Here is a 23,436-nt window from a genome sequence, read left to right as displayed (position 1 = left end):
CACTTGGAGATGATCTTATCCCCAAGCACTACTGTTCAGAACAGTCATTTTATTGTAGGTGTTACCCGGATCATCAAATCCGAGGTTGCACCTTTCAGACCTCAGTCAGGATTTCAACCTGGTTACAAGTCCCAGGAAAACTCTGCTAGTAAGCAGGTTCAACCAGGGTAGACCTTTTCACAGTTTAGCCAAACCTGGGTCGATGTGCGTTTATGTGCAAAAATCTGGGTTTTAGGCTTATGTCTGAAAGGGGTATAAGTGCTATAAGGAGATGACACTGGTTACCATTGCATTATTAGTATCTACTATCTAGATTATAAACAATAATGCTAGTTACTCATGTTTGGAGTAAGCATACCTCAACATTTTCATTGTTTTTCCCAGTAGGAAACAGGATTTCAGTTATATATTGTCATTAGAAAAACAAGCCCTCATCTGGTGGCAGAGGTGGAACTAGCAGTGGGGCAATATTTTCTCAGGATTTTTTTTCTAAGGGTATAATGTGAATAATGTGAGGAGTAATGTATATAAGGTAAAGTGGTACTACTGGTGATGTAACGTGAATAAGGGACACCATCGCATAATATAATGTGAATAAAGTTGCACTACTGTGTGGCATAATGTGAATTGGGGGTACTATTGTGTGGCCATGCGCCTTCCCAGCAAGAACACACCCTTGCTTGGGCCGCGCACCGAATGTGTGCACTGTTTCTATTTAAAATATTGTGGGTAGGAGCACCAAAATGATGACTGCTATGATGAGGGTTGATGGTGCTTGTAAAGGGGAGCAGGGTCAGAGGCGGAACTAGTGGCGGTGCTATGGAGCATTAGCCAAAATCTTGCCTAGGGCATCATTTAGGCTAAGGTCAGCTCTGACTATTTCACACACTGCATGTCACCTCTCCATGGCATCACACCTTGTCTCGCCTCATCACTATCTCACACACTGCCTGTCACCTCCCTCTGTGGTGTCACACTATGTCACTCCCCGTCACTATCTTACACACTGCCTGTCATCTCCCTCTGTGGTGTCACACTATGGGGGAGATTCTCTAAGAATCTCCGCCCCCCTTCGCCTCTCTTCGCATTTATAATTATCGCATATTTAGTAACATATGCGATAATTATAGCAAAGGACAGCTCTTGCGTTAAGAGCTGTCCTTTGCGGTGAGAGTCGCCGGGTCCCAGTAGGTCCCGGCGGCTCCCCCCTCCCTCACACACCCGGCACTGCTGCTGCTGCGCCGGGCTCTCCTCCTCCCTGCACCCGGAAGAGGATCAGTGCAGGGAGGAGGTCACAGGTCCGAGCAGCACAACTCTGTGCTGCCCGGACACAGGTGAGGGGGCGATGCGGGGCGGCGGGGGTCCGTGTGGGCGGCGGGGGGGGGGGGCGTTGCGGGGTGGCGGTGGGATGCGGTAGAAGCCCATTGGCTTCTATGGGGCATCGCCAGATTTTTCTGGCGATGCCCCCCGCCGTGGTAACCTGGCGGGGAATGCTTACAGCATCCCAAAATGCGGTAAAAACCCGATAACAGGGTTTTTACTGCATTTTTCGCTTAGAGAATCTCCCCCTATGTCACTCCCTGTCACTATCTTACACACTGCCTGTCACCTCGCTCTGTAGCGTCACACCATATCTCGCCCTCACTATCTCACATACTGCCTGTCACCTCCCTCTGTGGTGTCACACTATGTCACTCCCCGTCACTATCTTACACACTGCCTGTCACCTCCCTCTGTGGCGTCACACCATGTCTCGCTCTCACTATCTCACACACTGCCTGTCATCTCCCTCTGTGGCGTCATACCATGTCTCGCCCTCACTATCTCACACACTGCCTGTCACCTCCCTCTGTGGTGTCACACTATGTCACTCCCCGTCACTATCTTACACACTGCCTGTCACCTCCCTCTGTAGCGTCACACCATATCTCGCCCTCACTATCTCACACACTGCCTGTCACCTCCCTCTGTGGCGTCACACCATGTCTCGCCCTCACTATCTCACACACTGCCTGTCACCTCCCTCTGTGGTGTCACACCATGTCTCGCCCTCACTATCTCACACACTGCCTGTCATCTCCCTCTGTGGCGTCACACCATGTATCGCCCTCACTATCTTACACACTGCCTGTCACCTCCCTCTGTGGCGTCACACCATGTCTCACCCTCACTATCTCACACACTGCCTGTCACCTCTCCCTAACGTCACAATGTCTCTCCATCACATGCTGTATCTTATTTATATTGTTTACAGTGCAATGTATTCCTCAAGCTTCCTGCATGTTTGTTGCAGGAATAAAGAAATATATTTGACAAAAGACTATAGAGTCAGACACAGCACAGCAGAACAAAACAATCTTTCAGTGAAAATGTTTCCTTCTAACCGGGTATGAGTCATAGGGTAAATATATTAAGGTCAGCAGTCATTAGGTTGACCACTATGGGTCGACACTTTGAAAAGTTTGACATGTCTTAAGTCGACAGGGTCAAAATGCCCACACAAGTAATAGATTGACATAAACCAGGTCGACATGAGCTTTTCACAATTTGCTGTCAATGTCAACTCGACATGGACACTGTGTAAGTGTACCGCGCCCCCTCGATTTGCTTGCTTAACTCGCCATGCTTTGGGTATGGTGTCTTTGCCATGCTTGGCACACTATTATAGTCTCTCTCTTTGTCCACTTGGATAGTAAAGAATACAAAAACTCCTGTTCTGGAAAAAAATGTGAAAACCTCATGTCGACCTTTCCCATGTTGTCCTATTGTATATGTCAACCTTTTGACCATGTCAACCTGAGGTAGGTCAACCTTTTTCATGTGTCGATCTATGACCTGTCGACCAGTAGTGGTCAACCTATTATAGACGGTCAACCTTTTTATTGTCGACCTGCCGACAGCATCCTTACTACCCACGCTCAGCTATATATTGAAACTTGGTATAGCTGTATCAGATGATAATTGATTTGAGCTGTTCCAGGATAGCGAGTTCCAACACTGTGCAGGAAGTCACAAGAGAACCCAAGAATTATTTATTTGTACTTTTTTTTAAAGTAACGTTAATGTATAAATACACATTTTTGCAGACAGGGTCGTAACTACAACTGTGTGAGCCCCATACCAAACGTTTGTAAGCACCGCGACACCATTGTCAATATAGAGAGAGAGAGTGGGAGTCAGGGAGAGAGACAGGGAGTGAGAGATGGCATCACAGAGAGAAAGGGAGAGAGACAGGGTGATGGAGGGTGTCTTCGAGAGAAAGGGGAAGAGACAGGTGGTGATAGATAGTGTTTGGGAGAGACGGAGTGAGAGAAGGTTTCTAGTAGAGAAAGAGAGATGGTCAGAGAGTGAGCGAAAGGAAAGAGTAAGAATGGCGAAGTGTGGGAAGAGCGGTGGGGAGGAGAAAGAGAGAGACTAGGGCAGAGACATATAAAGAAAGAGTGGAGATTGAGGGGGAGTAAGAGAGAGTTGAGAGAAAGATAAGGGCAGAGGCAAGAAAAAGAGGAGAGACAGCAGGGGAGAGAGAGGGGGAATGGGAGAGAGCAGGGGAGCAAAAAAGAGAGAAAAGGGGGTGGGGAGAGAGCAAAAAAGAGGAAAGAAACAGGGTGGGAGAGAAAAAGGAGAGTGGGGAAGAGTTAAGAGGGAGTGAGGGTTGAGATGTGCAGGGGCTCCTGAAATGTGTGTTGGGTGTGAGTGAGGTGAGAAGGAGAAAGAGAGGGGGGAGGTGATGCAGGGGGGGTTAGGGGGGAGGCAGAGAGGATGGAAATTAGGGGCTTGTAAGAGTTGTGACAGGCATATTCCCCTCCTCTCATCAGCCATCAGCGCCGGGCCTCACTATTGGCTCTGACAGTGGTTCTTCTCTTGTACATCCATAGCCTGGCCTAGGATTCCCACCTCACACGGCATTGTTTCCTGGAGACCCCCAACTCACCCACATGAGCTCCCGAGGAAATGGGTGTGGTCACATTAAAATGGGTGTGGCCTCTTGGGGAAAATGGGTGTGGCCTCTGTAATACAGGCACTGAAAGTGGGCATATAATTATTAAAAGTGGGCTCCAAGTATAGTTGTCTCAGGTGTGTGTAGCTGTCACACACACTGTGCGACAGCTACACACACCTGACACAACTATACTGGGAGCACTTGTACTGTACAGTACTCAAAAACAGCCAGCGCTACCTGCCCCCTCGCTCTAGTAACGGCACTCAACATCTTCTGGTGGCTGGTGCACCTCTGCCGACTCCCAGTCACAGTCAAACAGTTCACCTAGGGGCAGATTTATTAAGCTCGGTGAAGTGATAAAGTGTCTGGTTTTTATCACCGGCCAATCAGCTCCTACCTGTTATTTTTCAAACCAAGCCTATAACTTCACAGTTAGGAGTTGATTGGCCGGTGATAAAAACCAGACACTTTATCACTTCACCGAGCTTAATAAATCTGCCCCTGAGGCCGGGTAAAGAAGAGGCAGCTGCAGCATGCGCCAGAAGATGAGGTGAGTCCCGACCTCATCACATGCCGCCCGCCTGCATGTACAATACCTGACATCATCATCTTGCGAGCATGAGGCTGCGGAGGCAGCCGCAGCAGCGGACGTCCCATCTCATGTGTGCCGGGTCCCACCACTGAAGGGAGACACGGACAGCGGCACAGCCTTTGCCTGCGCTGCATTATATGAAAAAATAAATCAAAATGATTTTTGGGGCCCGGGCCCCATAGCAGCTGCATCCCCTGCACCCATGTGCGTAGAAAGGAAGGAATAGACCATACATACGTTATACAACAACTATCACATTTTTATGCATGTCTCCTATAGTATTTGTGACAGAATATCAACTCTTTTCTCATAATTATCTATGCAAAGCTTTATAGTATAGCTGAGTGCAGGTACAACAAAACTTATTTAAAACAAATTTCGACTTTGATCATTCAGAGTCGGATCTTCTTTCTAGCTGCCTCATTCAAAATTGATTGCAGGACAAATTTGTTTTCAAAATGGGAAAAACTATGTTGCACTGCAGGTACAGTATGGCAAATGTAACGTGCAGAGAGAGGTAAGCCCCATACACACTAGGTGATATTGTTCACAATATCGGTCAGAAAGGCCTTCATTAAGGATGGTGCATTTGATGTGGGTGAGTTATTTAGTTTCTGCGCAGGGTAAATACTGACTGCATTATTTTTACACTGCAAATTAGATTTCAGTTTTAACACACCCCACCCAAACATAACTCTATCTGCACATATTAAATTTGCCCCACCTACGTTGCACATGGTTTTGCCCATTTTGAGAACAAATTTGTCCTGCGATCTGGTCTGAATGAGACCCTATGGGCCTCATTCAGACCTGATTGAAGGGCTGCAAATCTAAACTAGAGAGACAGGAGAGTATGGCCAAAAGGGAAAAACAACCACACTTTTTGCCCTAACCAAGTTACATACCTTCCAACTTTATGTTCCACAGTTCGGGGCATAGCCTCACGGCAAAGGGGGTGGCCTATAAATCACTTCACTCCTGCAAGGCCATGCCCCTGTGGATGCCTGGCCAGTGGCTCTGTGAGCTGTTGGACATGCCCCAGCCCCTCTGTCTGCGGGAATACATGTTGTGCGCAAGCACAAACAAATACAACAGGTTCAGATTGGCAGAACCATGCACAGATCAGTGAGATCTGTGCATATTTCTGTAAACAAAAATGTCTTAAAGTGAAAATTTAAATTAAATGGCGTGGGGTCCCCCTCCTGAGCCAAATCAGCCCCGGACTCATTAAGCCGGTCCTGGTTCAAAAAAATATTGAGAACAAAAAGCATAGGGGTCCCCGTATTTCTGAAACCAGCTGCGGCCTCTTTGATCGGACCTGGTTCCAAAGATACGGGGGACAAAAAACCTTGTGTTCCCCCCATATTTTGGAACCAGCACTGGGCTCCAAGAGCCATGGTGTCATTACACATCCAGGGGACACTTTTTATAGGAGGTTCCCTGGCTGTACCATGAGCACCATGGCTTGTCAATGGGGGAGTCAGAATCCCTCCATTATAAGGGGTCCACCATCCAGGGCTGGAAGTGGGACAAGGGGGCTATCGATTGCTTAATCAGATTTTTAAACATGCTTAATAATCTGGTATTATCTGCGGATCTTTTTTTATATGTGTGGGTATTCCCAATTCGTCTTCTTCATCTATTTACATTATGAACAGCTGAAATGACAATCGATTGGGCAATTTCCAGATATGAAGATGCAATCTTTAGATGGAAAAATCTGCCGATCACTGAAATAAATCTGTAATGAGTGGGCAAGTCAGATAGATTGTAGAATCCATTTATCTGGTCAAAAAAATCACTGGATCTGGAAATCCATTAATTGTGATTGCTGATGTATGAGCCCCATAAATAGATGAAGAAGACGAATTGGGAATGCCCACACATATAAAAAAGATCCGCAGATAATACCAGATTTTTAGGCATGTTTAAAAATCTGATTAAGCAATCGATTGGCGATCCCTATTAATTTTTGATTGGGATTGCCAAAAGGGGGAACCCACACATCTAAACTTAATTGTGGCAATCATCTCCAGATCTCAGGATTGTCACAATTAATTGCTGATGTATGGGGCCCATAAATAGATGAAGAAGACGAATTGGGAATGCCCACACATATAAAAAAGATCCGCAGATAATACCAGATTATTAATCATGGTTAAAAATCTGATTAAGCAATCAATTGGCGATCCCTATTAATTTTTGATTGGGATTGCCAAAAGGGGGAGCCCACACATCTAAAATTAATTGTGGCAATCATCTCCAGATCTCAGGATTGTCACAATTAACTACTTTACTTGTTGAAATATTGTCCATTATATTGATATGTATGATTCTGATTTATTTATATTTAACTTTTTGTTTACAAACATGAATAATTGTACCTATTCAACGGACTAATTGTATTAAATCTGTGATTTCTCTGATATTTTACAGCAGCAATTGAAATAAATACATAAGACATAATGAGTAATGCAGTTGAATGTTTTCATCAGAATTTCTAGAGTGATCAATTTATACATCAGAATCAGAATCTGTTCAGTAGTTGAATAGCTATCGGTAAGATGCTTTTTGCGTTTTTTGACGACTTGGCAGGGATGGACCTGAAGCGTCTACCTGATGGGAGAATGTCAAACAAGTTATGGCCAGGGTGGAGTTTGTCCACCACGATCTTCCCAGCTCGCTTCTTGACCCTGCTGTAGTATTGTTCCCTTACAGGGGGAGGTCCATCCCAATAATCCTCTCTGCTGTCCTCACCACTCTTTGCAGGCTTTGTTTTTCTGATTCATTGGCCCCTCCATACCAGACTGTGAAAGTGGAGCATAGAATAGACTCCACGATAGCAGTCTAAAAGAACCGCAGCAGCTCCTGGGGAATGTTGATTTTTTTCAGTTGCCTCAGGGAGAACAGCCGCTGTTGGGCCTTTTTGACAATAGAAGTTATGTTGGGCTCCCATCTGAGGTTGCGAGAGATTTTTGTCTTCTGCACATAAGTGCAGAAGAACAGCACTTCTATATGTCTATGCTGTTAGTAGTCTGCCTATAAAAATGGTAAAGACTTTGACATAAAATACGCTTGTTAAAATACCTTATACGATATGGAAATAGCTTTGAGACCAAACTAAGCACCGCTACTATGATGTACAGATGTGAAGACATACAGAGAACATGAGTCTCGTTACTTGAAGGACTAGGGCTTTTGTTTCCATGAATAAACTTGTAGACTGATACAGGGACGCATCAAAATTGTTTCATATTAAGTACAGAGAACAGGCTACTGGGTCATTTGTACCATAACGGCTTTCCACGCCCCTTCTTTGTCAAAATTCCTCAGAGTTTTGTTGGAAACCTGCAAATAAAGAGAAGTACTCTAAGTATCACCTGATATATAATAATCATTAATCAATAGAGAGGAATATTCTGTTTAATGTATATATAACACTTATAACACTATATAAATTTACTATAGTATGTGTTTTTAGAAGTGGAGATGTTGCCCATAGCAACCAATCGGATTTTCTGTATTTATACAGCACCTCACTTTCATAAATATACAGCTAAAGCTGGGTACACACCATACTTACCTACTTTGAGGAAATGCTCATCTGCATTTTTAGGGGGTGAGGACAGAGTCTGATATCATCAAGCCCCACGCCTATTACAGCAAATGCTGCATTTTTTTGGTCTACAAGGGGGCAGGCCTAAAATAATGCAATTTGAGTCATTTTATCCCGCCCCCTCACTGAAGAGCTGCCGCGACTGCTGGTATTTCACTAGCAGAGGAGGGGAGGGCAATAGGTCATCCAATCCGGCTGATGGGACTGACATATCAGGCACATCTTCTAGCTTCCACCACATGCCAAAATCCGTCGACCCTGCAAAACATCAATAGCAAGGCAAGGGCCATGCTGCGGAATCCAACATAGCCTGTGCCATATGTACTTTGCAGCTGCTGGCTCCCTGCCAGTATCTGGTGCTGCAAATGTTGCTGTGTGTACTCAACTTAAGAATCAATATGGGTGTGAATAGATTTACTGCACTTTGCAAAGATCAGCAAACTTGATCAAAGTTTATTGGGGGTTATTCTGGTTCTGAAGCTACTGCTACGGGATGCACAAAGTATCCATTGTTGTTGCCATTTAGGGGGAGAGAAGAGGCAAGGGATATCCGTGGTTGCACAGAGATTTCCTGTCCTTTTCAGCTGTCAGCTTGTGTAACAAGCAACCTGATGGTGATTGAAAGCTCCTAGGATGCAGGTGGGATCACTATTGCAGCAGGAGGCATCTGCATCACCATGTAGCACTACCATTGCTGCTCCAAGGAAGCAGCAGCAGAAATAGCAACTTCAACCACATCTGAATGGAATAGGTACATCTGTCAGAATGAACTTAGGTCTACAGTCATTAGTTCGACCCCACTAGGTCGACTGGCAGGAAGGTCGACCTGATTTAAGGTCGACATGAGCCAAGGTCGACATGACTTAAGGTCGAATTTGCATAAATGTCGACATGAGGAAGGTCGACTGGTCATAAGGTCGACATGGGTTTTTCACTGTTTTTTATCCGAATGTCGACACAGTCGACATGGACACAGTTGGCAATGAGAATCGGACCCTCGCATCGCTCGCTTCGCTCGCAATGCTTCGGGCACGGTGGCTCGCTTCGCTCGCCACAGCTTTAATATCCTCCTCCACGCCCTAGTGGATGGTAGGGCATGAAATACTGCCTGTCGGCACATGTCGGCTCAGAAAACAGTGAAAAACCCCATGTCGACCTTATGACCAGTCGACCTTCCTCATGTCGACCTTTATGCAAATTTGACCTTAAGTCATGTCGACCTTGGCCCATGTCGACCTTAAGTCAGGTCGACCTTCCTGCCAGTCGACCTAGTGGGGTCGACCTAATGACTGTAGACCTAAGTTCATTCTAATAGATGACCGCTTCCATCTGAACCAGGTCCATTGTTGTCTAAAAAAAATAAAGCTTCAAAGTAAAATTACATTTTTCTCATCTCCACCGAAAGATAACCACTGAACATTGCACCAAGCATATTTTCCCAAAATAATAAAATATTCTAGGCAACGAATCTTAGAAAATGATGTTTTAATTAACAAATTATACACTACTACCCAAAGAAAAAAATTCTATAATACCCCGTTCTCATTGCCTAAAAAACCCGGGTATTTGGCAGGGCGAGCGGTAATTTCCCGTGTCGTGTCTCAGTGTGAACGCGTCCTTTTGAAATTCCCGGGTGTTATGCCCCGGGAATTACACACGGGTTTTTTGCAGGGTTTTTCCTGGGTAAAACACGGGTGTACTTCAGTCTGAACAGCGCAGACACGGGTTTTTCAAACATGATGGAAAAAAAGAAGCTCATTGGCGGATGTGATCAGGTGACGTGACGTCCATTTCATGCTGCGTCTGACGTCCATATGCTGCGTCGAGGAGAGCAGACATGTCGCACTGGAGGGATGAGGAAGTGCTCGAGCTGCTAGCAGTGAGAGGAGAGGAGGAGATAAAAAAGCAAGTGACCGGCACAGTGAAGGACTCCGTTGTTTACTACAACATCGCCAAAATCCTGTCTGCCCGTGGCATCGTCAAAACGCAGCAACAGGTAGTGAATAAATTCAAAGCCCTGCGGAAGCAGTATGCTAAGGTCCATGACCTAAACAGGAGGAAGAGTGGTGGTGCCCGTATGGACTGGCCATTTTATGACCAGTGTAATGTCATCTTTGGGAACTCTGCACTGGCTAATCCCATATCACTGTCCTCCTCCAGCAGTTTTGCTGGCAGTGCAGCAAGTGTCTGTGAAGAAAACGCAGTAGCAGCAGCAGCGTCACCCATTGACCTTGAGGCCACAGACAGTGAAATGGATTCCCGCTCTGTCCATGGTGAAGCCCAATGTGAAGTTCTGGATTCATCATTTAACTCCCACAATTCAGCTGTAGGCCCCACGGCATTCTCTTCACCTGTGCAGCATCCGCCATCACCTTTGCAGCGACCACCATCAACGCCTGCATCATCACTACCTGCTGAAGGAAGTCCAGCCTTTGAAGCATTGCCACAGAGTGCACGTCCAAAGTTGCGGACCAACAGTAAGTTTATAACTTTTTACACACACCATTATTACACAGTACTATATTTTTGTTTATTAAAGAAATATGTCGCAGCATGTAGCAAGAGTGCAGGAGGGAAAAGGCCTCAAGCATGCATGTGCCAACACTGCTTTTTTATTTAAGTATTTTTGAAATTTAACATCCACATGCATCTGTGCAGAGGGGATCTGATTCAGGCCTGTCAGCAACATTGCTAACACGTCTGAATGAGAAGTTAAGGTTTTACTGATATCTAGCCTTCAGCACAGATGGTTTTCCAAGTGCATGGGCACCAACAATGTCTTTTGGGTAGAAGGAGAAGTAACATTATTATAGTCTTGTATAGTAATGTGTTGTTTGTTTTTCCCATAGTTTATAATGTGCCACTGAGAAGAAAGAGGTCCACTAAGATGGAACAAGCCACAAAAGCAATGACCACCGTAATGCTTGAACACCTGAAGGAAATGGATAATTCGATGCAAGTTCATGAAGATGCTCGTCTGCAGCGATTTATGGACAATGAGCGTGACCTACAGAACACGTTCATTACTGCCATTGTTGGTATGCATGAGCGTATCAATCGAGAGAACCGAGATACGCAGATGGAGTTCCTTAATAGTCTATTTAGGGCACAAGGCCATGCACTGCCCCAGCCACCACACAATAATTTTCAGTATGGTTATCCAATGTATAGCGCAGGCCAACCAAATTTTGTAGGCCCAACCCAGGGGAACATGGTGCCATACAGCACACCTCACCCACCACCAATGTCACACCTTTTCCCTGAGTATGCTGCTGGGACTCCTCAGCCTCAAGCAAATGACCTCCATTTCCCTGAGCGTACAGCAGGTCCACCTCAGCCTCCCCCAGTTCCACCGCACTCCTCAGAGTATGCGTCTGGGACACCACAGCCTCCAGCAAATCCTCGACATTTCCAAGAGCGTACAGCTGGTGCACCTCAGCCTCCACCAGTTCCTCCGCAGTGCCCCGAGTATGCTGCTGGGACACCTCAGCCTCCAGCAAATCACTGCCATTTCCCTGAGCGTACACCGGGTGCAACTCAGCCTCCCACAGTTCCACCACACTGCCTTGATTATGCGGCTGGTCCACATAGTCATGCGGAGAATCGAACGGCTCCAAGAAAGGAAAACCCCCGCTACCATGTGCTGTAGAGGTGTTTATTGACTTTTTGTTTATTTGTCTGCCCACCCGGCCTGTACAGAAGTTATGTAAGGCATTTGGGTATTGTCATTACAGTTTTATTATATTTTTCTATGTGCATTTTTGGTACACTTTATGCTATTTAACTAAAAAAATATATGTTGTACATATGAATAAAATATGTACAAACAAACAGAAATGTTTTTGAAGTTTATTGAAAATTAAAAACTATAGTACACTAGTGGGTTAAAGCAAATATGTTATTGGTAATGGTGTTGCGAATGTCTTCTGCACATGTGTTTGTCCCCTCATACATCTCAGAATCTGCAGAGTGATCTGATTCCTCAGGCTCCAGTATGGTCCATTCTGGTAGAAACTGTTCTTTCTTAAACTCACATATGTTGTGCAACACACAGCAGGCAGCAACTACATGAGGCATGAAGCTGGTATCAATGTCATTGCGCTTCATTAAACAACGCCAACGGCCTTTTAGACGGCCAAAGGCATTTTCTACCACCATTCGTGCAGAACTGAGGGTGTGGGTGAAATCAATTTGTTCCGGGGTAAGTTGATGGCGCTGGGTGAACCCCTTCATTAACCATCGTCGTAATGGGTATGCTGCATCCCCGATTATATGTACTGGGATCTCCACCCCATCGATGATCTTCGATTTCTGCAAAGTAAAATAAGAGTTACAATATGGAATTCTTGGAGTACAAGTATGCTATTCAGATTGCCACTTTTCTCTACCGGTGTAAAGAGAGACATTGAAAAACAACAATACATGTGGTACGTTGGTTATACATACATGCATACATAACACTAAAAATATCCCAACTGCAACATGCAAAAACATATCTTTACCTCTCTAGGGAACAACCAGCCATCCTGCTTCTCCTCAGCAATAAGGTATAGGTCCGAATTTGCTAGAACCCTTGCATCATGGGAACGGCCAGGCCAGCCAATGAAGACATCAGTGAAGCTGAAAATATAAAGTGTTAAGATTTCTGTTTAGTTACCCTAGCAATACGCAAAGTACAGTTTAATATTATCATAAAAAAATGTACTTACCAATATTTGTGGTCCACTACAGCCTGTAGAATTATGGAGTGCCAGCCTTTGCGATTAAAGTAATCTGCATGGTTTTCTGTGGGGGCAATAATAGGAATGTGTGTACCGTCTATAGCTCCAGCACACTGTGGATACCCACGATGCAGGAAACCAGCGATGATGTCGTCCAACCTTTGTCCTTGAGGTAAGGTGATGAAACGACGGTAAAGTCCTTCCAGCAAAGCCTGCGTCACCTCATGGACTATAGTGCATACAGTGGATCTCCCCACTCCAAACAAGCAGGCGACTGTGCGGTATTCTCCCGGTGTAGCATACCACCATAGCGCTATCGCTAGTCTCTTTCTAGGTGAGATGGGTATTCTGCAGTTTGTGGTCTGTCTGGAAAGTGCAGGGGTTAGAAGGTCCAGCACATACTGAAAGGTCCCACGTGACATGCGAAAATGCTCCATCCACTGGTCATCCTCATAACCCTCCACTGTAGACCAAAATACCTCGCCATGAGAGCAGTCTCTGGTCCACATTCGCCGGGTACTGGATGTGCTGAACCTCAATATGGAGGTAACGCTGGAGGTGATGAAAGCTCTTCTCCTTCGCACATAATGAAGGCGAGCACTGTCTCTCTCAGCAAGAAATTGCGCTCTCCTCCTCTTCAAAGTGCATTGTGCAAGGTAGCACAATGTAAGCAGCTGCAGCAAGCTCTCATTTGCTGCATGAAACAGCAAAATGGTGCAAAACAAAAGCATCTCATCAGCCATGATTCCAGCAATGCAGTGTGCTTGGAAAAAACAGGCCACTTTATATGACATCATCCTCAGCCAGCCAATAACAGCTGCTTTCTAAAACAGCCAATCACAGCTACTTTTTCAACAGCCAATCAAAGCTGCTTTTATATTCACACACTTGTTGGCAGGGCAGACCAGGGGAAGCAGTGTGAACGCGTCATACACGGGAATTTCCCGGGTTTAAGGTGCTGTATGAACGGGGTAGAAAAGTATCCATTCTCTGTGCCCCGCCAAAAACCCGGCAAGAAAAACCCGGGATTTTGCAGGGGCGGCAATGAGAACATGGCATTATACATATATAAAATAGTTTTCTGTGCTGTAAAACCTAGAGTGCTGTCCGGGTGTTCCCTTCTAGAAAAGTCGTACTTCTTGCTTTTGATCTGACGTAGTTCATAAAGGAGAATAAAATAGAAAAGCCTATGAATAAAACCATACGAAAATAACAAGCCAATAACACCAAAGACTTGACTTTCCCGCCCAGCCAATCAGTAACTACTGTATGGAATATTTTCATATTATGTTAATTTTATAAATGAATGGACATATGCTAACAATCTTGGTTGTGTAACATAGAAGAGTCCTGTGTGGCCGAAATGTGGACCTATCTGTTTGTACAAATGCTGTGAGTAATAAACTATAAATCCTGCTACAGGCAGATTGAACAGAAGCCCTGGTGAGTGTGCTTTTTTCCCCCTTGTATGTATGTATGTATGTTTGTACAGTATGTATGTATTTATGTATGTATTACATAACCTGACGTATAGTTCCCCAGACACTGAAAGCATATTAATTCATGTTGCAGCAAAACACTCATATCGTTAGGAATGCAAGGTCTTCTCATTTTTAAGTAAGGATTTAACTATAAATATTCTTAATTTCATATGGCACTCACGTCATTATTTCTGTAATCAGACTTGTACAACTGGGACACATTCCAGGATGATCCCCGTATTATCATTTGTGACTTGTAATGCACACACTGGATGGCAGTGATGTTTGTGAGCACAGCCTGTACCAGCAGGATCAGCATCAAAAGTAAGAGCAACACTTCATGAAAATGCTAAATGGTAGAAAGTCAAGGAAACCATCATTCTGAATGGAAAAATAATAGTAATATAAGGTTCACTAAACTGTCATTAGTATTGTAAAGACCATTTTCATTTGATTTAATATTGAAACATCAAAAAAAACAACACAATTACAACTTGAAAATACATCTATGCAACAAGAACATTAACCCTTTTAGTGTCAACATCTCTGTGAGAGATGTTCAAAATGTCCAAAAAATGAGTCACTCACATATGTTATAGAAATTCAAATTAAAAATGTGTAAAAAAAGATTATATTTCCTATATAAAGTAAATATTACAGGTCATTATGTTAAATAACAATGTTTGCTTGGCAATTTTCACACTTATTTTGACAAATTCACATGGCACTCAAAGGGTTTAGCACGATTGGAAATAATTATTCTCGAAAATCCATATTAATTTAAAACTAATAAAAGTATTTTGATAAGTTACAGTGAGTTGCTCCTGCTTATGGTCTCATACCACTGACGACACGCACAGAAAGTCACATAGCTGGATAGTAACTAAACAGCCCTTTTAACAGCAATGTATGCAACCATCTTTGCAAGGTTTAGGGGGGTATGCAATCCTGGATCACGACTGTCGGTCCATCCTGACAGCCATGATCCTAGCCCATTTGCGTTTTGCTCGACAATATTACACTATTGTATAGCACACCTCACTTCCGGGTGTACTAAATTGTATTAGTCATATTCTATAGCCCAACAGGTGTGAGTGAGGCTGAGTAATAGGCGGCACTGACAACCAGTCAGTTGCCGCTGATGATCAAATCAGCAGTGCACATTTGAGCGCAGCTGATGACAAGTTCCGGCCGGGAGATGCGTTCCATGGCTGTGGAACGCATCAGACTTCCGGTTTGCGGCTGTTGCCGCGATCTAAGAGAGTTTTTAGCCTTTTCTAAGACAAATGTATATTAAGAATTGACTAATATGATTGATTCTTTGCATTAAACATGCTGACTGAAGCTAAATGGTGAGTGCCCCCGCTTTTTATTAAGCATTCTGGATATATTAAGAATTGGATATGGTGTGCTAATTGCCGTCTAATGTGATGTTCTTAAGAATCTGGTAAGTAGGCTGGTAATAGTTGTGGAGTTTTTAAGCACTTCCTGTCCTGATTCCACAGGTGAGTGGGCGGTAACAGGTAATTAAGTTACAAGCCATAAATAGCTGGTCAGCAGGCTAGCTGTATACTCTGCTGTGTATCCATGTTTGAGTCTTGACAAAGGCCCCTGTGGAGGGCCGAAACTTTGACCTTTGCTGATGTCCTGATGAACTGATGAATAAACTTTGTTGCTTTTGCACGTTCTCAGTGCTGGTGAGTGCCTACTTCTCTTCAATTGTTATTATTGGGATGGATAATCCTCTAAGGTGGAGCACCACCCTGTATCTCTCTTAAATGGGCTGAGTGCGGTTCTTCCTCCAATGTATATATATATATATATATATATATATATGCCTTTGACAGTGTAATATTGACAGTGTAATATTCTCCCGTGCAGTTTGCGGCCAGTAGTGGGAAATCCACCCTTGATGCTCATAGTATTTAGAATGCATGTCACCTTTTCTTGTACTTTCCACCTATGTTTAGAGAAGCTCCTTTACACTTCCTGCACATTGGTTCCAGGTAACACAAATATACTGCTTTCACATTGCAGAAACGGGTATTGACCCTTTATTCTTAAATGGGACTTTAAAACGGGTCTGAACCTTAAGACCTTTCACATTGCAGGTGAAAACCGTTTTAAAAAGCATTTAATACCATTCACACATTCCACCGTTTAACCCCCAAGGGACACGTTTCAAGCCATAGAAATAGAGCCATTCACACTGCCTAAAAAACGGCTTTGAAACGTGTAGGACTCTGCTTTTTAAACGTGTTGAAATACCAGTTAACTTTAACCAGTAAATCAACTCTGGCACCTTCACATTGCAGCCTTAAACGTTTAAAATGGAAAAAAAACGGCAATATACCGTTTTAAAAGTACAGTGTGAAAGGGGTATAACAAACTTTCACACTAGTTTACATTGCTACTCATATATTCAGAAGACCACACACAAAAAAAAAATTACGTGTTCAACCTTCCCTCCCATACCAATGCACTGAAATATCTGTAGTTATTTTATGATACACGTGTGTAGATCTACAGTACATTACAAGAACAATAGTAAACTTACAGTAACAGCAGGTGGGTAAGTTTTAAAAATCTCAATCGTCCGGACAATGCTGACAGATAGGTAAGCTGATGTAGTAAATAGTAATGGAGATGTGATACTGCTAGTAGCGATCAGAACTTCCACCTAGTTTAATATACACACACAAATCAATCAGATAATAATGAAGAGAAGCAGAAATAATTTGTCCTGCCTTGAATAAATAATGTCATTAATAGAAAAAATTACACAATTAAAACAAAACACTTCCCAGTATCAGATATAAGTGAAACAATCAAAGTTGCATTTAACCTCTAGTTTTGCTTGCATTGCATTGCGATATTACCAGTGGCGGCTCCTGCCTTTAGACTTAAGGGGGGCTGCAATTTCCTGGATACTGATCATTGCAAACAGTCATTAATTATTTGCAGGTTATTAGTTTGATTTGCGCTGTACAAGTGTTTGTATGCAATTACTGTAAATAAGGCCCTTATTCAGATCTGATTGCAGTACAAATTTAGGGGGACATTTACCAAAATGGATTTGTAGAAAAAAGGTGTATTCGTAGGGAGAAATACACCTTTTTTTTACGAATTTGTATTTTCGGGATTTACAATCCCAAAAATACAACAATTCGTAGTCCTAAAGATGGAACATTCGTATTTGTATTTACAAATACGAATGTCTACACCATCGTTAGGATACGACAGAAATCACCATTCAAAAGAATGGTGGTTCCTGATGTACTAAGCAGCTGTATAGAAAATACGGCTGCTTTTGTCCACGAAAATACGGCAGAAAAATAGAACACAATTTTCCTGTCGTATTCTCGTTTTAGCCTGCACGGATCAGTCAGATCCGTGCAGGCTGCGGTGTAAAAATAAATAAAATAAATAAATAAACAGCGTGGGGTCCCCCCCACAGCCGAAACCAGCACCAGGCTGACAGAGCCTGGAGCCGGTAATTAAAAATCAGGGAACCCGACAAATAGGGGTTCCCTGATTTTTAACAACCAGCCCCAGGCTCCTGCTCTGGGGCTGGTTTCCAAAATACGGGGGACAAAATGAGTAGGGGTCCCCCGTATTTTAAGAACCAACCCCAGGCAAAACCAGCCAGCAGGGTAATGCCACAGCCGGGGGGAGACTTTTTATACAAGTCCCCCCGGCCAAAGCATTCATCCCTACCGACCAGTCAGCCTGGCCAGGGGCCCCCCCTCCAGGACTTACCTGACCAGGCTGAAGCCTGGTGCTGTCCCCGATGCCCCTGGGCGGTGGGCATCGGGCTGATTCAAGTGTAAAAAAAAGATTAAACTATTGTTTTTTACTGTGGCACTACAAGTGCCAGCAAGCCTCCCCAGCTAGCTGGGACTTGGAGAACCACAAGTCCCAGCCTGCTGGGCATTAAAGGGCCCGCTATAGAAACGAAACAAGTGTGCCAACATATAGTGCGCAATTAAAACACAGTGCAGCAGATGTGAATTACACCTTGAAGTAGGACATCCAGAACCTACTTAGAAAGACATCTAGTACAACAACAAGGGGGTGTCTCACATACAGCGCTCAGTGTATAACCTTAAATAAATAGAGATACCACCATTTGTTTGTTTCCCTTTAAAATGGAGATCTCAAATCTGCAGGCTTTTTGGTGAACCTGAAATGATACACACCCAATCTCACAGATTGTGTGAGAGGGTGAAATAGGAGGAAAATATAGTGCAGATTATCCTTGGTTTAAAAAGGGTTTAATATACAATCCGCACTTACAACATAAAAGCTTTTTGATAGCATATAGTACAATCCACCAGGCAAAAACAGCTCACAGTCAGATGGAAGAAGGGTCTTAAAACCAGGGGTCCAACGTCCAGTCCGGAACCAGAAAGAGGGATCCACCGATCAGCACCTTAAGATGACTTGTGTTCAGCCTTGGATGGGGATATGCACCTTCAAACACTCAACGCGTTTCGAAGTAATCTTCTTCAGGAGTGTAATTCTCTGTATGTCTGGCAGGCATATTTATACCTCCAGACTGAATGGTGCCAGCTGAAACAAATGTGCTCCGTCCATCACCACCGGATGTCCGGGTAGGAACAGCCGGAAGTGACGAATTTTGCGTGTCATATGCAATGAAGGAAGATGGCCGTGCGTTCCAAATGTCCGTTTTGTCGGACGTGTGTAGTTCGGAACAATACTATATAAGTATGGGATATTCTCTCTGGGCGCACATTAGTAATAAAGCTAAAGCCTCTTAGTAACCCAAATCAATGGGGTAAAGGAATCAATGAAACAGTAGCGGTGCGCAATGGCCGTGCGTTCCAAATGAATAAATTTTGGAACGCATTACGGAAGTGATCACGTAATTCTGTTATTCAATCATTAAAGGCCATCTTCCTAAGGTGCAGAGTACATTTCATGAACATACAATCACATTATATTACATTATAACATTATATCACAGATTTGGCTAGTATATACCAGATAAATACAGTTTGATGCAAATGAATATAAAATACTTCATATATCTATAAAATTTAATGTATATAAATATAAAAACTTTTATTTAAAAAATTAATTAAAAAAAATCTGGTTCAGTGACTAACCTTCCTCCTGATACATATCAGGAGGAAGGTTAGTCACTGAACCAGATTTTTTTAAATTAATTTTTTAAATAAAAGTTTTTATATTTATATACATTAAATTTTATAGATATATGAAGTATTTTATATTCATTTGCATCAAACTGTATTTATCTGGTATATACTAGCCAAATCTGTGATATAATGTTATAATGTAATATAATGTGATTGTATGTTCATGAAATGTACTCTGCACCTTAGGAAGATGGCCTTTAATGATTGAATAACAGAATTACGTGATCACTTCCGTAATGCGTTCCAAAATTTATTCATTTGGAACGCACGGCCATTGCACACCGCTACTGTTTCATTGATTCCTTTACCCCATTGATTTGGGTTACTAAGAGGCTTTAGCTTTATTACTAATGTGCGCCCAGAGAGAATATCCCATACTTATATAGTATTGTTCCGAACTACACACGTCCGACAAAACGGACATTTGGAACGCACGGCCATCTTCCTTCATTGCATATGACACGCAAAATTCGTCACTTCCGGCTGTTCCTACCCGGACATCCGGTGGTGATGGACGGAGCGCATTTGTTTCAGCTGGCACCATTTAGTCTGGAGGTATAAATATGCCTGCCAGACATACAGAGAATTACACTCCTGAAGAAGATTACTTCGAAACGCGTTGAGTGTTTGAAGGTGCATATCCCCATCCAAGGCTGAACACAAGTCATCTTAAGGTGCTGATCGGTGGATCCCTCTTTCTGGTTCCGGACTTGACGTTGGACCCCTGGTTTTAAGACCCTTCTTCCATCTGACTGTGAGCTGTTTTTGCCTGGTGGATTGTACTATATGCTATCAAAAAGCTTTTATGTTGTAAGTGCGGATTGTATATTAAACCCTTTTTAAACCAAGGATAATCTGCACTATATTTTCCTCCTATTTCACCCTCTCCAGGGGCAAACGCAGGATTTTAAGAAGGGGGTTTCCAGAGGGGCGGAGCAAAGCACGGAGATGGACTCCTTAGGTGACCCAGTATATGCTTTGATGTCCCGCTGGTGGTAGGGGGTATTATATCAACCGCTCAGCATGTAGGGCCTGGATCAGTAATTTCCACTAATTACCCCTTTACTGCACAGATGGTGGGAGATGAGGTGGGAGCAGGGGGCATTGGGCTTAATGAAGGGGCCCTGATACATAACTTCCAGGGTGGTAGAAAATGTTTAATACGCAGAGGAGGGGTGTATAGTGGCGTGGGCTTATTAATCATAATTTTCTGGTGGGAGGACAACTTGCTTGACTGCAGATATCTCCAGTTCCCGGGAATAGATTTCTTAGATTTAAATGTAATTAAAAACTAGAGAATCCCACCTACCAAATGGTATTAGGAACTAGGGGATCAGACTTCAGGAGGCAGAGCAATCTGCCAACGAGGATATAAAACTACATACCAGGTGTATGGAGCTGGAGCAGTAACCAGCTGCTGGAAGGCTGATATCTCTGGTTCTGGGAAAAGTAGAGACAAGCTGCTAGTGTCCATCAATGGTGGAGAGTCCCAGCTTTTGGAATATACCCTCAGAAAAACTCTAAGTCAGACAGAACCTGAAATATCTGACTGGGAAGAGCAATTAACACGCTTGGATGGGGACCACTTCTTTGAAGTCAGATATCTCCGGTTCCCAAGGTCCGATTTTAAAAATTCTTGTACTCATGGAAAGAGGGGACCCTCAGCTTTCAGCCTAGGGCCCTTAGACTCCTGGGGGGGTTTCTGGGTACTCGGAAACCCCCCCTGCGTGCGCTACTGCTCTCACACAATCTGTGAGATTGGGTGTGTATCATTTCAGGTTCACCAAAAAGCCTGCAGATTTGAGATCTCCATTTTAAAGGGAAACAAACAAATGGTGGTATCTCTATTTATTTAAGGTTATACACTGAGCGCTGTATGTGAGACACCCCCTTGTTGTTGTATTAAAGGGCCTGCTGGCACTTGTAGTTCCACAGTTAAAAAAAATAGTGACACACATTTTAAATAAAATTTAAACAAAACACACTGACACAAATTTTAAATAAAAGTTTAATACACACATCACACACACACTGATACTTACCTATCTTGATCCCGTCGGTAGGTCGCTGGCTCCGGTGTCGGCGGCTCCGGTGTCGGCGGCTCCGGGGTCGGCGTCCTGTCTGAAGAAAATCTATGGTGGACCTGTGGAAGGAAATCCTACTCACCAGGTCCTCCATGGATGGTCTTGTGTCTTCTGTCTTCTTTTCCAGGGCTTATTTCTTTATCTTCTTTCTTCTTCTTTACGCTCCCGGGGCTTTCAGAGCTTCAGAGATGTTTCCTCCTCGACGTCTGGACTAAGAATGAATTCTAGCCAATCAGGAGCCGCCTAGCGGCCAATCAGGAGCCTGTAAAGTCGGCTCCTGATTGGCTAGAATTCATTCTTAGTCCAGACGTCAAGGAGGAAACATCTCTGAAGCTCTGAAAGTCCCGGGAGCGTAAAGAAGAAGAAAGAAGATAAAGAAATAAGCCCTGGAAAAGAAGACAGAAGACACAAGACCATCCATGGAGGACCTGGTGAGTAGGATTTCCTTCCACAGGTCCACCATGGATTTTCTTCAGACAGGACGCCGACCCCGGAGCCGCCGACACCGGAGCCGCCGACACCGGAGCCAGCGACCTACCGACGGGATCAAGATAGGTAAGTATCAGTGTGTGTGTGATGTGTGTATTAAACTTTTATTTAAAATTTGTGTCAGTGTGTTTTGTGTACTATTTTTTTAACTGTGGAACTACAAGTGCCAGCGGGCCCTTTAATGCCCAGCAGGCTGGGACTTGTGGTTCTCCAAGTCCCAGCTTGCTGGCACTTGTAGTGCCACAGTAAAAAACAATAGTTTAATCTTTTTTTTACACTTGAATCAGCCCGATGACCACCGCCCACGGGCATCGGGGACAGCACCAGGCTTCAGCCTGGTCAGGTAAGTCCTGGAGGGGGGGGACCCCTTCATTGGGGGGGTCCCCACCAATGTTCCCTCTAATTTTACGAAGGCTGTGTGCCACAAAAGATTTTGGCTGTGCAACTTTGGAAGGAAATTTTAATTTTTGTGCGTCACTTATATAACTGGAAAATTACGTTCAGCATTTGTGTTAACTTTACTTCAAAATGATATTAAACATTTAAACATTCAAAACACAGCACACAATGTAGTTAATGAGCGAAACACACATTAATTAAGTCCACAACTGCAAAAAGGGACCACTGCTGCTTTGTGCGCTCTGTTGTAATGTCTGTGCGCACACTCGTAGAGTTGTGTGCGTGCGCACGTGCGCACAGCTTAGAGGGAACACTGGTCCCCACTCCCCCAGGGCCCTTGGCCAGGCTGACTGGTCGGTAGGGATGAATGCTTTGGCCGGGGGGACTTGTATAAAAAGTCTTTCCCCGGCTGTGGCATTACCCTGCTGGCTGGTTTTGCCTGGGGCTGGTTCTGAAAATACGGGGGACCCCTACTCATTTTGTCCCCCGTATTTTGGGAACCAGCCCAAGAGCAGGAGCCTGGGGCTGGTTGTTAAAAATCAGGGAACCCCTATTTGTCGGGTTCCCTGATTTTTAATTACCGGCTCCAGGCTCTTTCAGCCTGGTGCTGGTTTCGGCTGTGGGGGGGACCCCACGCTGTTTTTTTTAAATATTTAGTTATTTTTCTATTTTTTTTTACACCTTACAGCCTGCACGGATCTGACTGATCCGTGCAGACTGCCTGTACGAATTCGTATTAGCGGACGTATATCCGGCCAGCTAATACGAATGGTTACACCATCGGAGTATTACAAAGCAGTCGTATATGACTGCTTTGTAAATGACCCTCCGGAACACGACTTTGCATACGACTGAAACAGTCGTATGCAGTCGTAGGGGAAATACCAATACGAAAAACTAGGTTTTTCATATTGGTAAATTTCCCCCAAAATTG

General features: G+C 44.0%; 2 protein-coding genes across 3 annotated transcripts in view; one reads left to right on the top strand and one right to left on the bottom strand.

Moving 5' to 3' along the window:
- Positions 1-7,002: 7,002 nt before the first annotated feature.
- The window catches only part of MLC1 (modulator of VRAC current 1), a 50,382-nt gene continuing 33,948 nt past the window's right edge, over positions 7,003-23,436 (bottom strand). The window contains exons 10-12 of one of the 2 annotated variants that reach the window (XM_083182896.1): positions 16,908-17,030; positions 14,532-14,699; positions 7,003-7,880 (exon numbers count right to left, since the gene is read on the bottom strand). In XM_083182896.1, coding sequence (XP_083039022.1) covers positions 7,806-7,880; positions 14,532-14,699; positions 16,908-17,030 — 366 coding nt within the window. In that variant the 3' untranslated portion in view covers positions 7,003-7,805. Of the gene's footprint in view, positions 7,881-14,531; positions 14,732-16,907; positions 17,031-23,436 lie in introns of those variants that run through there. The other variant, XM_083182897.1, reaches the window with a different exon arrangement.
- LOC146074598 (uncharacterized) lies at positions 9,677-12,137 on the top strand. The gene is made up of 2 exons (XM_083182898.1): positions 9,677-10,625; positions 10,998-12,137. The coding sequence occupies exons 1-2, from the start codon at positions 9,986-9,988 to the stop codon at positions 11,795-11,797; spliced, it is 1,440 nt and encodes a 479-aa protein (XP_083039024.1). The 5' UTR covers positions 9,677-9,985; the 3' UTR covers positions 11,798-12,137.

The sequence above is a fragment of the Crinia signifera genome, chromosome 4, assembly GCF_055691185.1.
Source record: "Crinia signifera chromosome 4, ASM5569118v1, whole genome shotgun sequence".
In the NCBI taxonomy this organism is placed as follows: domain Eukaryota; kingdom Metazoa; phylum Chordata; class Amphibia; order Anura; family Myobatrachidae; genus Crinia; species Crinia signifera.
This window is presented reverse-complemented; position numbering and strand designations above follow the sequence as displayed.